Source organism: Megalopta genalis, chromosome 2 (genome assembly GCF_051020955.1).
Source record: "Megalopta genalis isolate 19385.01 chromosome 2, iyMegGena1_principal, whole genome shotgun sequence".
Lineage (NCBI taxonomy): Eukaryota > Metazoa > Arthropoda > Insecta > Hymenoptera > Halictidae > Megalopta > Megalopta genalis.
Window position 1 is genome coordinate 19,238,593 of NC_135014.1, and position 14,259 is coordinate 19,252,851.

At 31.9% G+C, this 14,259-nt stretch overlaps 1 protein-coding gene across 2 annotated transcripts in view; it reads left to right on the plus strand.

Moving 5' to 3' along the window:
• Positions 1-14,259, plus strand: part of PCB (Pyruvate carboxylase) — a 59,678-nt gene that overhangs the window by 26,514 nt on the left and 18,905 nt on the right. For both annotated transcript variants that reach the window (XM_033470490.2, XM_033470493.2), the window contains exons 2-3: positions 1,675-2,334; positions 12,661-12,980. In XM_033470490.2, coding sequence (XP_033326381.2) covers positions 2,202-2,334; positions 12,661-12,980 — 453 coding nt within the window. In that variant the 5' untranslated portion in view covers positions 1,675-2,201. The remainder of the gene's footprint in view (positions 1-1,674; positions 2,335-12,660; positions 12,981-14,259) is intronic.

Genomic DNA, 14,259 nt, shown 5'->3' on the forward strand with positions numbered 1-14,259 from the left:
CTAAAAAAAATTCGAGTTTTTAAATAGTTATCACTTTTTAAAAGGTGTACGAACACTTTTGTGGGTCACTGTACATTTGTATAGTCTTACAATTAGTGTGCTTCATACAGACTTTGTTTCTATTGCACTACGCTTATTGTTAGGTTAAGAAAGTATATGGTATATAGTGTATGGCATATGGTATATAGTATACATATATATATAAGTACATAGATTTGCTTTCGAATGAATTCTCCAATTTTCGAAAAATCGTCGCTACTTCAACTGTTATAATTTCGCAGAAGAGAATAGTCCAATCTTGAATTATTTTAGCGAATGAATACAGTCTACTCCCACGAAAATAATGTTCACTTTTCTCCGCCCACCCATCTTGCGTAGAGCGAACGATCACGTGACAAGAAACAAGTACTCTTGAATACGGGATAAATCACGTTTCTGTTTAGACATCCGTCACGATCAATGCGATAAAGAAATGATGAAATGACGACAAAAACAAGCAGTAGCGCAATAACTTGTTAATCTTCAGTCGCACTATTGGTTCAACGTTCAGTTGTCATAATACCTATCGCGAAGTTTACAAGAGCAACCATTTAATGTTGAAAATATTTCGCAATGTGTGATCACGCTACAGCGTTACATAACGTCTCAATAACAAAAATCAGCAGGATCGATGACACTCGTAATCGTCAACAACAACGTACGCATACACTTGCCGACAAAAGTTAAGAAAGCATGTTACACTGATACGAATTCTTGGGTGTAGTCAACTTTCTTATCGTAGGCTACAGATTTGTATTGTGTGTCAATATTAAATGTAAAATATTAATTTTATCTTCTTGTAATCTTGTAATCTTTTATTTTCATTTTATTTTTCTATTTTTCACTTTTAAAATTTGATTTTATTATTTTTTACTTTTATTATTTTTGGTATTTTTATATACGAGTGTGAATGAAATTATGTCTGCCCTCTGACTAGAGAAATTCTATTAATCAACTGCAACAGAAATAGATCATTTAATGATCTAATCATCCGGCTTATTAGTAAATAAAACGACGAATTTGGAGTGCAAAATCTGTAGAGCCAAAGCAGTTAAATATGGACGTATAGTATAAAAACAATTTTTACAGTTCCGTTTGGAATGGTTTTAAAGTGACATCATAAATAATTGGCAATAATGAAATAGTTTTTAAAAATGTCATAGAACTATGCCATAAAACTAAACCATATGTGAAATTGGTTCCCAAATATTCTCAAAACAATTGTAACGAGGTTTCTATGATCTTTAACTTGTTTTTGATTATTTGCAATTCTTCTAGATCCTCTTACTTACAGAGGCCCGTTTTGAATTCATTAAATAATAAAAATAATATTTTTATATTTTATTAATAATTTTTATTCGTTTATAATCATTTTTACTTGTCTATAATCATTTTTACTTGTCTATAATCATTTTTATTTGTTTATAACCATTTTTACTTCTTTATAACTATTTTTTTCCAGCTAAAATACCATAAATAAATTAGTAGATACAATTTAAACGCGTTGATTGAGAAAAATAATTTCGGCCAGTGATATCGGACAGATTTTGCGACACTTTTGTTATGTGTTTCTTCCGGTTATTGCTGCCAAGACTTCGGCTCGCTAATCACGAATTTCTAAATTGTTTGTTTCAGAAAGCTGACGACCACACCACGCAATACTATCGATAACGAACGAATTAGACTCTGGTGCACCTGTTCAAAGTCCGCGTGCAGCAGCAGCAGCAGAAACAAACCCACCCCGAAACAGCGTTCTCGAAACAAGAAAAGTAGTTGTTGTGTGATCAGTTCTGTAACAAGAAGTAAATAAGAAGAGTAAATAGGAAATAAATTTCAAATCGATATAAAATGTGGCGGTGTCTGCTGTGCCCATCCGTTAGAAGTTCGTGCAACAGTGTATGAGTTGGTCAGGGTTACAGTGTGTTCAGTGAAATTTAGGGAAACGACGCGAAAATTCTTTTCGACTCGTGCGTAATTTTTACGAGGCTCGGTTCAACTAAATTAACGGACCTTCCGTGAAAGTGCATCATATATTGTAAATAAATAACTACGAGCGTTTTAATCGATCAGTTGAGCGCCGGGTAATCTTTCGCAGCCATTTGTACATAAAAGGCTCTGCGTCTGATATATTTAAAGACCGTAGTCGAAGTAAATTATTCAAAATGCAATCCGCACGAGCCAAACATGCCTTAATAAGGCATCGAAATGTTCTGCAAGTGTACCAAATTGCGTCAAGACTTTTCGCCAGCGATGTCCAGTTCAAACCAATCAGAAGCGTCCTCGTTGCGAATCGAGGTAAGTCGCGTCCTTTATTCTCGATTTTTTTTAATTACGGAAAACATTTGCAATGTTAATATTGGTATCAACTAATAAAACATTTTATCAACTGGAAAACTAATAAACAAATTTTTAATAATTGTATTGTACCAACGGAAGAAAAAGGACCTAGCTGATTAAGTTAGCTAATTAAATTTCCCTTAGAGGTTTTTTGATGAGTGTAATACTGTTCGATAGCTCATCAAGAAAAACTCATTTGTACAAAATTTCAAACCTGTAACTGTGTGCTTTCCCGCCCATTTCCCCCCTTCGATGACTTTTAAAAATTTTGAAGAGTTAAAAAACCTTCAAGGGCGATTTTGATCGTCTTAATCGGCTAGGCACTTTAAATATCCTTTTTCTACACAATACAGTAATTTCTCCCAGAAATGTTCGGAAGTCGGAATTGAAACCGGCAGATCTGAGAATACTAAGTCGTGATTCTTCGAGCCTCGCGTCTCGTTTTTATAGTTGCTGACAACTGATTATTAGGATGAAATTACCGTACCTACAACGTACCTTTGTAGCTCCGCGGTTTTATATTGTCGTCCGTGAAATCTCATAAAGTAAAAGAAAAATGTATCACAACTGCACTTTTATTGCAGTATTAGTTGTGCAAATAACAAGCGAATTCTGATAGAATGGAACTAGCGATTTTTGTTAACATAATAATTCATTTGCACTTCTTACTTCTTCGTACAGCTTTTCTTATCGATTTTAATACCTTATTTGCGTTTTCTGTTTGCACGTATCGTTAATGGGATAGCTTTCTCATGCAATATTTAATAAAAATTTCATCGACAGTCGTATCTGTCAGTTTACCATACCTCAGTCATAGTTTCATATATTTTGTATGGGCACAGTTGTTGAAAGCTAATGCGTGTCTTTCCATTTATCTGTCCACAGTAACGTACAAAAGCTTCTGATCAGTCAACTTTTCCATTTTACAGTTCAAAAATTTTCTAAAAGAAAATAGCGTAACAAATAGACACGCTTTATCATTTCATATGGGCATATTCAGAAAATGATTTCTAAACTTACATTATAATTAACATAGTGTATGTAGTTATAGTTTCATTGTTTAGAGAAAAGTTATTTCTGAAATCACAGAAAGCAAAAAATTGAATTGCATCAATATTAAGAAAATCACTGACTCTCGGATTATAATAATTTCTTAAATATTATTGTTTCAAGTTTTTAACACTGTTCCATCTTATTGACAAGGTCATATTTTCCAATGATCCAAGGTTACTGTAAGCTACTGAAATCGACAATTACGAATTAAGACGATTTTTATATTCTATTGTAAATGTGACTAAGAGAAATACAGCTCAGAAACCAGAAGAAAATTAGGAAAATTGTTACATTACTTTTGGTTTATTAAAATTATTAGGAAAATAAATATATTCTTATTTACCTTCTGTCGTTTGCAACTGATGCAATGTTTATTCTGTATAAACATCCGTAACAGAATTTATTATTAGACTGCGGATTTGATGCATTTATGGCAAAAGCGAGTTAGGCATAATTTAAAACAGTAAAAATATAAAAAGAAATCAAGAATGTTGATATATCAGTTAAAACCTTTTTAAGATAATCAAAGACATTGCATAAACATCCGCAGTCTAGTTATGATACATTGTTGCAACTTGGCATTTTGTAGATATTTATACTCCACTGCGTTTTAATTAGTCTAGTGATCGATATGATCGCTTTGATTTTGTTTGAACCTAATCGTTTTTTTTTTATTTTTTTACGCCGTATGGATAATAATTAGTGAATTACTGCATTCAATCATTATTCAAAATTTTATTTTGCGTGGGAAAAATCTTGGAATGGACTGTACACTGTAGGTCCCCAAATATTTGCATAACAGAAATATTGTCCAGGTTATTAGAATAATTTGATAACACGTCGCAGCGATACCGTGGGTGGAAACTATTCTGTTGAAGGGTGGGAGAGATAGTAAATACTAGCGCTGTTATGTAGAAACTTATAACGTAAAGGTATATGTAAATCCATTCAAGAAACTTATCCTTTACTACAAATTCAATGTTCCATAATTACTGATATTGTTTAAAACTGCGATATTGAAATACCAGAGAATGTTCATTTTCTATTCTACATAACTGGGTAAACGAAATAGCTTGTTCGTTTCAAAAGAAAACATCGTTTAATTTGGAAATTAAAAAATCTGACTTTTATTTTAATTTATTTAATTTTATCTTTTTAATTTAATGTATTTAATTTTATCTTTTTAATTTAATGTATTTAATTTTATCTTTTTAATTTTATGTTTTTAATTTGTTCTTTCTAATTTTATCTTTTTAATTTTATCTGTTTAATTGCCAAATGTAATGACCAAAGTGCGTTTTTTTATGCAAAATAGAAATTTTCTGCATTATTTGCAAGAAACACGGATTGAATAGAATTACTTTCCTACCGTTAATCCGTTTACTAAGTTAGGGAAAATGTTACATTTTTATATATTGTTTATATTGTTATATGTATATGAGATCGTTAAATTCAGATGTCAAAACTTATCTAATGACCTACAATATCGTGATCTCTACGCGACCGAAAAAATGTAAACAACGATAATCTCAAAATCGCGAAAAGCATGGCTTAGGTTAAAAATCTTTGTTTATAATAACAGAACGGTGTTCGTTGAACATCGACCTTCGTCAGCGTTTCCACGCGTACGGGACGTAAATCTCGACGAGACTAATTTGACGGACTGAGACAGGAGATAACGCAAAGCTGTAGAATTTTTATTGCTGTCTGTCTTTGATAATGATGCTCTGTATGTACTAAACAATCGACAGAATGACAGCATTTCCTCATAATACGACTTGCTGTTTGATTTGTGAATGTGCGACAGCTTTATTGTTATTTTCATTTGGGATGTAATAGCAAAATGAATACCTTATAAGGGTGCGACTCCCGAATTTGGCCTTGAGTAGAATTATCTACAATAGAACATTTTAATTCTATTTTCTTAATTTTATGTTTCAATTTTATCCTTTTAATTTTATCTTCTTAATTCTATGTTTTTAAGATTTTCTTGTCAAAGTTTCGACAGATCGGTGGTTTAGGTATAATTCTATGTGATGGGCTATATCCTACACGATGTATCGGTAAAACAGAATATATGCAACGACGACTGAGGGAAGGTAACAGTTGCGCTAGTAGTGAAAAATGTTGGAACCTCCAGTCGGTGTTTTGGAATATTTCGTTTTTTCTCTTGAATAACTCAGTAATCAGCTAAAAGTACATATTACCACATTTGCACATGTCCTGTCTAGAACTGCTAGGTTTTATTTTTTCTATAAGAACGCTGAATCTCTCGATGTGTAAAAAAAAATCTGTCAGCGGCGGTCATCTTGTGACGTCACATTTGCCTTCGGAAGTCTCGTGACAGGCAGCAATATTTGCCTCGTGATTGTCGAATATTTCAAATTACTCCACGATATTGTAAAAGATGGCATTTTGGAGACCACAATTGACTACTTCTGAACTGCTCATTGCGATACTGAAGCGTCAAATATAATATCATTATGAAATATACGGAACCCTTATAGGTTTCTTAGATTACTTCTTTACTTAGATTTACTTAGGTTTTGGTTCTTCAGAACCGATGTTATAATGGTTTCATTACTATTATTTTTCGATTCTCGGTTTCGATTATTCACTTCGGTTATGGTGAAACAATACGTATCAAAAGCATTGCATTTCCTTTAAGTTATAAAAGTGCGGGTAGTATATTTAAATGGCAAATGTTTGAGATATGATTACATCTTTGTAATACCACACAAAATTAAAATCTAGAACTAAAAATAAGTTATAGAACCGATATAATATCGGTTTTTTGAACAACTGTAACCTTATTAGAAATAATATATATATTATTCTCTTATAAGAACTATATTTTATAAGAGTTATAAAACTTTCTCGGTTCTCCATAATTGTTTCAATAACCAAAATCGATATCACATTTGTTTTAACCCTTGTTATCAACACTTGGACATATTATGGTGTAATATTATTTACGAGAGAAAAGTTAAAGTGTGTAATCATGTGTCACGCAATTACCTTACGCGGGGGAGGGGTATTTACTGTTATAATTTCTTATTGAAATAAAAAAAAACCATATATGTACATATCATTGTTTGTATATTGCTATTTTTTTTTTTTACTCATTCATTCACATCACTGGCTTTTACATCCCTTCCGATATCTTCGGTCGATAATATAGAGATCGCTTACTTTCTGTGACATTCGCACCATTTTAGTAATAGCGATAGTGTTGAAAAATTTTTAAATATTGAAACTTATTCGAATTATGTGCTTTACAAGTACCTTTCGTTTCTAAAGAAGTTCTGTTAGTACTCACATCTTCTACTTAAGAAAATGTCTATATTTGCACAATTTTTAATTTTTACCATGAAGAATCGTTATAAAAGTGTTCTTAACTTTATGAAAGTGAGCAAATTATTTCAAAATATTTATTAGAAAAAGTTTTGTAATATAAATTGAACCACTTATGAAAGAAATACAACAATCGTAATTATACATACATTACGTGACTAATAAATTTTACTTACACTTTTCTCAAAACTTGAACATAAATATATGAATATTTCATTACATAATGTATAGGTCTCGAACAAGCAAAAGCTTTGCACATCTTTATCAATGTCTTAGTTATTTTTACGGAAATGAAAAAATATGAAAAATAATCTTGAGTGGAAAAAAATGTAAATTATTACATTCTTAACTTTGGACTATACGAATTTATCCTGAAACAAAAGTATCGTTAAACAATACCTTAAACGCGATGTTTTTACGAGATAGGAAAAAATATAGTATAAGAGAAAGATACCGATATCGATGATAAGCATAAATGCAAATAAACATGAGATTTTATGTTAGATTTGGTAGATGTTACGTATTTACACATCTAGTGCAAAAGTCAGGGTACAGTAACGGAAACAATGTTGTTATGCCTGTTCTAAAAATATGTTACCGATTATCTTGACCATAACAAGTTGAGTAATTTTTAACAAATTATGTTTCACGTTCAGTGCGATATACCGATATAGTAACGTGAAGAGAGAAACTTCAGCGAGGAAGATCAAATGATGATGTTGATTGTAAAAGAATTCTTCGTGGATGTCTTAATGTTCTATAACATGTTGACACTAGTAATTCATTTATTATGCGACAAAGCCTTCTGTTTCGTCATTAATAATGAAATAAGTATGTTTGGGACAGCAGAAAAATATATCAGGATCCATAAATAATTTTAAAAATATTTTCTTTATTTTATGTATATATTTTATAAAAATATCTTCAATATTATTTATGGATTCCAGTATATTTTACTGCTATATTAAATTATAGTATTATTCCTTAATGCACTGAATTGCGTTTAAATTACATTCTGTTTGTTCCTGAAACCAGTTTAGTTCTTTCTTTCAAACGCAATAAATGCTTCAGAATGTGATGACACATCTTCATCGTGACTTTAATTGCAGTTTTGTTCTACTTCAACATGAGCTGAGTATGTATTATGCTACATCATAATTATTACATTCTCAACATCCAGGTGTTTTATGAAACATAGCAATGGTTACTGTTATGTTCTGTGAACTGGTTTCCTTCTGATTAATTTCTTCAGTATCGTTAAGTAATGGTCAATTTTTTATTTAATTTTATTATACACTTCTTGCTATAACATTGTATGAAACGTCCAATAACTCTTTCATTCAGTGATTAGATTGGACAAAGTAAAATTTTAATAATTCAATTTTTTTCGTCAATTAACAAAAGAATGTTTGAAACTAAATCTTTTTGCATTCAAGGAGATTGAACAAATAAATGTATTTGGATTCTTTCGTGCTTTATAGAGGATGAGTCATTTAACTCTTTCACCTGAATTTTTCTTATCAATTACATGTTGTGTAGAGAAGTTTTGAAAACAGAAGCTGTTTGCTATACAGAGGAGCATACAATATAGCCAGTACATTTGGATATACCAAGATAAGCTGAAGTTTTTTTCCAGTGACAACATTTATTTGTTTTTAATATGTTGTTGTTTCTAGAAGCGATGAATTGAGCAATAAGGAAACTAACGGGTAACCTTAAACCTCAAAACGCAATAAAACTTTGCTAAGAGTGACTGCATCATCTTCAATGGTTTCGCATAAAATGATGTAAAGACCAGTTAGAGAACTTTTTATGATCATTGAACATGAAATAGCATTGTCGAGGATAGAGACAGGTGTGTAAAAAAAAACACGCGTTTCGAATGACAAAATAGTAACTTGAGTCCATCTGAAGGCTGCCAAAGAGCTTTCCGGTTCAGTGAATCACGTCTCTGCAAGGTCAATTGAAAGTCAATTTATAATAGGTTCTTGAATCCGTCCTATTAATGGCCACGACGAATGAAAATGTATTAGGTATCGTTGAAAAATTCAAGGTTACGTTGATATCTCAAAAATTAGGTAGATCTTTATATCTTCAAGGTATACCAAATTCAAATTGTATTCTAATCAGCAAACTACGGATCTTTATATAAAGTAAAAATTGACTGTTTCAATTGCAGAGGGAGAAAGAAGAGAATTGAAACTTGTTCTACAAAGCAATAAAAATTCGATAATAGTCGTTGTAACGAACGTAATAAATTCGTTTAATTACGCAATGTATTAAATTATCCACGGAAAACAGGATTGTTACCCAATGTAAACAATTAAGGTGATTCATGCGTTTCTCATCGGATCGAACAAAATCTTGACGTGTTAATAAATCGTGTACGTTTAATCTTACGTGAACGTTGGATTTGAAGTATCGTCACATTATTTGGAACAAGGCCGTGCGATTAATCAAACCGCGTTTCTTCTACTTTGGAATGAGACACTCCGCCGAGCACTCTGCGTAATTATGCCGCTATACTATTTGGTATGTATGTAGCTCCCGGCCGTATTTAATGTGATCCATTCGGTTGCAGAAATATTTCCTATTTTCACTGCACTTTTTCATTCCTCTTTTTGGATAAGATTAGAGTAAATTCTCCCTAATTGTCGCTCAGCTTGGATACAAAAATGGACAATTTGGGAAGAGGAGGTACGATCAATCGAGCCTTGTGGCTCGTTTTTATGGTTACCAATTGTCAACAACTAATTCAACGTGCGTCACGACGTGCGTTACTTTTGTGACACGTTTCATTTTTCTTACGAAGACTGACACCTTTCAATTTGCCACGAAAAGAAGCACACGCTTCATTTATCCCGCCGAAGACTGTTATGTTGTACTACTATATTGTAGTACGAAAACTAACACGTTTCATTGTTGCGACGAAGAATAACACGTCTTAGTGTGTCACGCACAGGCGAAAATTTCGGCAGTGAGCATATTAATTAATAAAATAACACTTTACAGGCAGCGCGGTTTAATGAAAAACGACGTTTTTTCCTGGATTAAACTGCTATTTTACGAATAAACAATCATCTTTTCACGGGCAAAGTAACTCGCTTAAAAACTATTTTGTATGTTTTATTAAATATTTGATGTTCTTTATATATTTTAATTATAGAAAAAAATCATTCTTACATAAAAGACAACGACATGTAACATAAATGTTTTAAGAATTGCAACATTGGTAATAGAAATTGTTTAGTTCGTCGAGAACTTCGGACGTTACTTTAACGAGCAGAATAATTCACATACTTGTCCTATTCCGTTTTAGAAGTGTACGAATATGTATGTTTTCGAGTCACTCTATGTCTCATTTCAAATATGGAACGTGGTTGCGAAACAGTATCTGTACCGTACGATAAGTTAACAGAAAGTAGAAAACTCAAAGGTTATGGTGTTCGTATACAATGTAGCATAGAACGGTTGATATGACTGTTCGTCGATATGCCACTTCAATCTCTTATCTGTTAGCAGAATTTTTAATTATGAGATTTCCGAGAAAAGATAATCGAGAATGGCCGAATCAATATTCATTTGGTACAATGTACAGTGTGTCCTAAGAAATGTATAGAAGAGCTTATCACTTCGAAACTATTCAGGAAAAAGAACAGTTTATAAATAAAAATGAAATGGTGAATGTATAAATATTTTTGAGCAGATTTTCAAATTTTTCTTGCAATGAAATTATATGTTGTTCGAAGTTCGTTTTATAATATAAGGGAACAACAAATTTAATAATGATTAGCCTTGCAGATTTTTATGCAAAATAATAATTGTCCGTACTGATTGCAAGACACAGAGGCAACATAGACGTTTATTACTTTTCTTAGCAACTTTAATATGTTGAAAATAATATAACTATATTTTAATATTTGTCTGACGTTTTCACTGAACATTTTTTTCACAAAAAGTTTAAGGATTTGACCTATACAGGGTGTCTTAAATAAATTAGTGTCCTTAGGTATCTACAAAATTATTAAAAACACTGTAAAATCTTGCAGGTGTTTAAGAAAATTTACAATTTTAATGATTCAGCTATTTATTTTCATGATATAAATGAAAGTACCACGACGCTGCTGCTACAGTAATTCTCTCGATAGAACCAACGTTATTTCCAATTGTTTGTGAAGAGAATTAGTTAACATTGCTTTCCCACCAAGTTTTTCATGTATATTTCGATGTATTTTACATGCACATAGATGTATTTTGATACGTCGATAGTTAAATCGCCAACTTCTCGTTCGTTACTTAACATGGCCATCTTACTTTCAACTATTTAAGAACTGTTGCTATATAGATTTAAATCTAAAATAGCCTTATTACATATATCGAACTCCGTGATCATGCACCGCGCAGTCTGATATACTTACACATGTATGTAGGTGTGTATGTAACTGTGTAGCACACAGGTAAATAGTTGGCAGTAACTTCGTTACTATAACACATTGCACTATGACCTGCAATTTGTGGAAGCTATTTTTCAGCCGTTGCATTATTATTTTATACGAGAAGGATTATTTTTTTCCTCTCTTTTTTTACATATTTAAGTTCTTTTCTCTATCTAGCAAACAGCCGGTAGTGGTAAACAATTTTAGAGACTCTTTTCGACACGAAAGCATTACATTTGACTTTTTGCATGCGAATGTACCCTCTCAGGGACGTAACAAGACCGCGGATAATTATGATACTTTTGAAATTCAAAATTTTTGTTTCGCGTGATCTGTATCGATGCAATCTTATGCAAAATTCTATTTAAATGGAGTAATTCTTTCAAATGTTATTCTGCTTTATATTTTATGTGAATCATTAGCTATTACTTCGCGAAAAAGCACGTCGAAGTTGTTGGTAGCTGATCCAACAAAATTCTCCGAGTGCAAAGAGCTAATGAAGTGGGAGCCATGTCTGAAAAACTTGAAGACAAGGTTTAATGCGACCTGTTCACATTTGCATTTGCGAAGTAAACTTCATAAACATATATCGTTCCATTTTTTTACCATTTTCTTACCGTAAAAAGTCTCGTAAAAAGCCAACAGTTTTGTGAGTACAATAACGAATATTCACGTAACGACGCCAGATCAAAGTTTTACTATAAGCATAGTAGATTCAAAACCTTGACCCGAAGTGATCTTTGAAGGATCGCGAATATGTGCGTATACATATACTATTAACACGCAGTTTTGTGTCATTTTGTCCGGGTATGCGTTTTCAAGTTAAAATAATGGGAGGCTAAGAAATTCGAATTCAATGTAACATCGACAAAAATTGGGTTTCTATTTTTTTTTATATTTTAACCTAACCTCCTTAAAATTGTTCCAATCGTCGAAAAATTTCCTTCGTGAGCTAGCAATAACATTTTTTTCTTTTATTGGCGTTTATAGTCTAATTTTAACTATTTCTATACTGTAAACCTAGCATAAGTAATCAAAATAATTAACGGCATAAATTAAAACAATCAAACGTACCTTCGTCGCTAGTTTCAATTATAACAATTAATTTTAGCTATAAAAAAGTAAATACAGAACTTATTTTAATAGTATCAGTTGATGATAATCTAAATAAGAACTTCTAAGAATTGTTTTAAGAAATTTAATACAATATAATATAATATAATATAATATAATATAATATAATATAATATAATATAATATAATATAATATAATATAATATAATATAATATAATATAATATATAATAATATCGGAATTAAAAGCGCACGCACTTATGGACCGACCTATTATTATTTGTCCACTCAATAAGCATTAATCGCAACGTTATGCATCGTCCAAAATTTCTTCCCAATACTAATAAACATAATTTAATTCTGTACAGGAGAGATCGCGATTCGTGTGTTTCGAGCATGTACGGAACTGGGCATCCGTTCGGTGGCGATTTACTCGGAGCAGGACAAGATGCAAATGCACAGACAAAAAGCCGACGAGGCCTACATAGTCGGCAAAGGGTTGCCGCCCGTACAAGCATATCTGAACGTCCCCGAAATCATCAAAGTCGCAAAAGAAAACAACGTCGACGCCATTCATCCAGGTTACGGTTTCCTCTCTGAGAGATCAGACTTCGCGCAAGCTGTGATCGATGCTGGTATCAGATTCATTGGCCCCACTCCGAAAGTTGTGCAACAAATGGGTGACAAGGTGCGTATTCTAGAAATTTTTAGGGAACATTTAGTAGAGAATGTGTTCAGAAGGAGTGGATAATTTTTCTTTACACATAAGGAATAAGTCAAGATTATGGTTGCTCGCGTATCATGAACACCATATTTGGGTCAACAAAATTTCAACAAGAAATACAAATATTTGCAAATACTATTTTTCTCAATTTTACAATTTTCTCGTATTACATATGCTTCATTTTGGGATAGTAATTTATTTATATATTAAATGTGAGATACTAGTTGAAATACTTCATTGATTTTACAAATACATAACAAGATTTTAAAATATATATTTTGGGGTTCGAATAATCGTGTTCCCCTTTCCCAAGTTGTCCATTGTTGTTTCCAAGTTGAGGATAATTGGGGAGAATTTATTGTAAATGTAAATTATATTGGGAAACTTATGTGGTCTCGCGTAACCGTTCCGTCATGATAACTTCTGTACCTTTATTGTACACTAGGAATCAACAACATCCAGAGGACATTTGGTTCCAAAACTAATCACATTTCGGGTGTACTTTCCATGTTAATTATAATTTTGAGAAGAACGCTGCCGACTCTTATTTTAGAACGTCTAAAAAATATTCAGGAATATTTGGCACACAAAATAATACATCGTTAAATTAATAATAAAAATTAATGCGAGGAGAACTGCAATTAAAAATTTGACGAGGTTGTTCAGGACGATGACTTTGGCACTATATTTAAAAAAATGTCGAAATCATCAAAGAGGCCTTCTTTGTGTAAATATCTATTATATTAATCTCGTTGAAGCATTTTAATGAGAATGACGCGAAATTTCCTCGATAGAAATAAGATGAATCACGACATTATATGTATAAAGGAAGTACATAATCATTTTTCTCAGAATTTATTGCAGCTACTTCAACTTCTTCGTAAAACTTCTAATAGCACACTAGATTTACATTTTAACTAAACACTACACTTAACACTAATAATGTCAGAGGAAAAATTGAACGAAGATGTTGCTGCCATTTCAGCAGTAGGCAGAATTTAAAAATAATTTTCGATTAAATTACGTGTTATCCTTGTTGTTCATATGAAAAGCACATTTAAGGAAGACTTACTCTTACTCGAGTAGATCATTAACTATTGATGTTGATTATAGATTTTGGCGGAATTCGATATATATTATCAAAGAAAAAAGTACAAAAAAGTCAACTATTTGACAAAAAAAATGTTTACTCTCCTCTTAGACGTTGTCTTTCAAATGGATAACAATCATAAATGTTCATCGC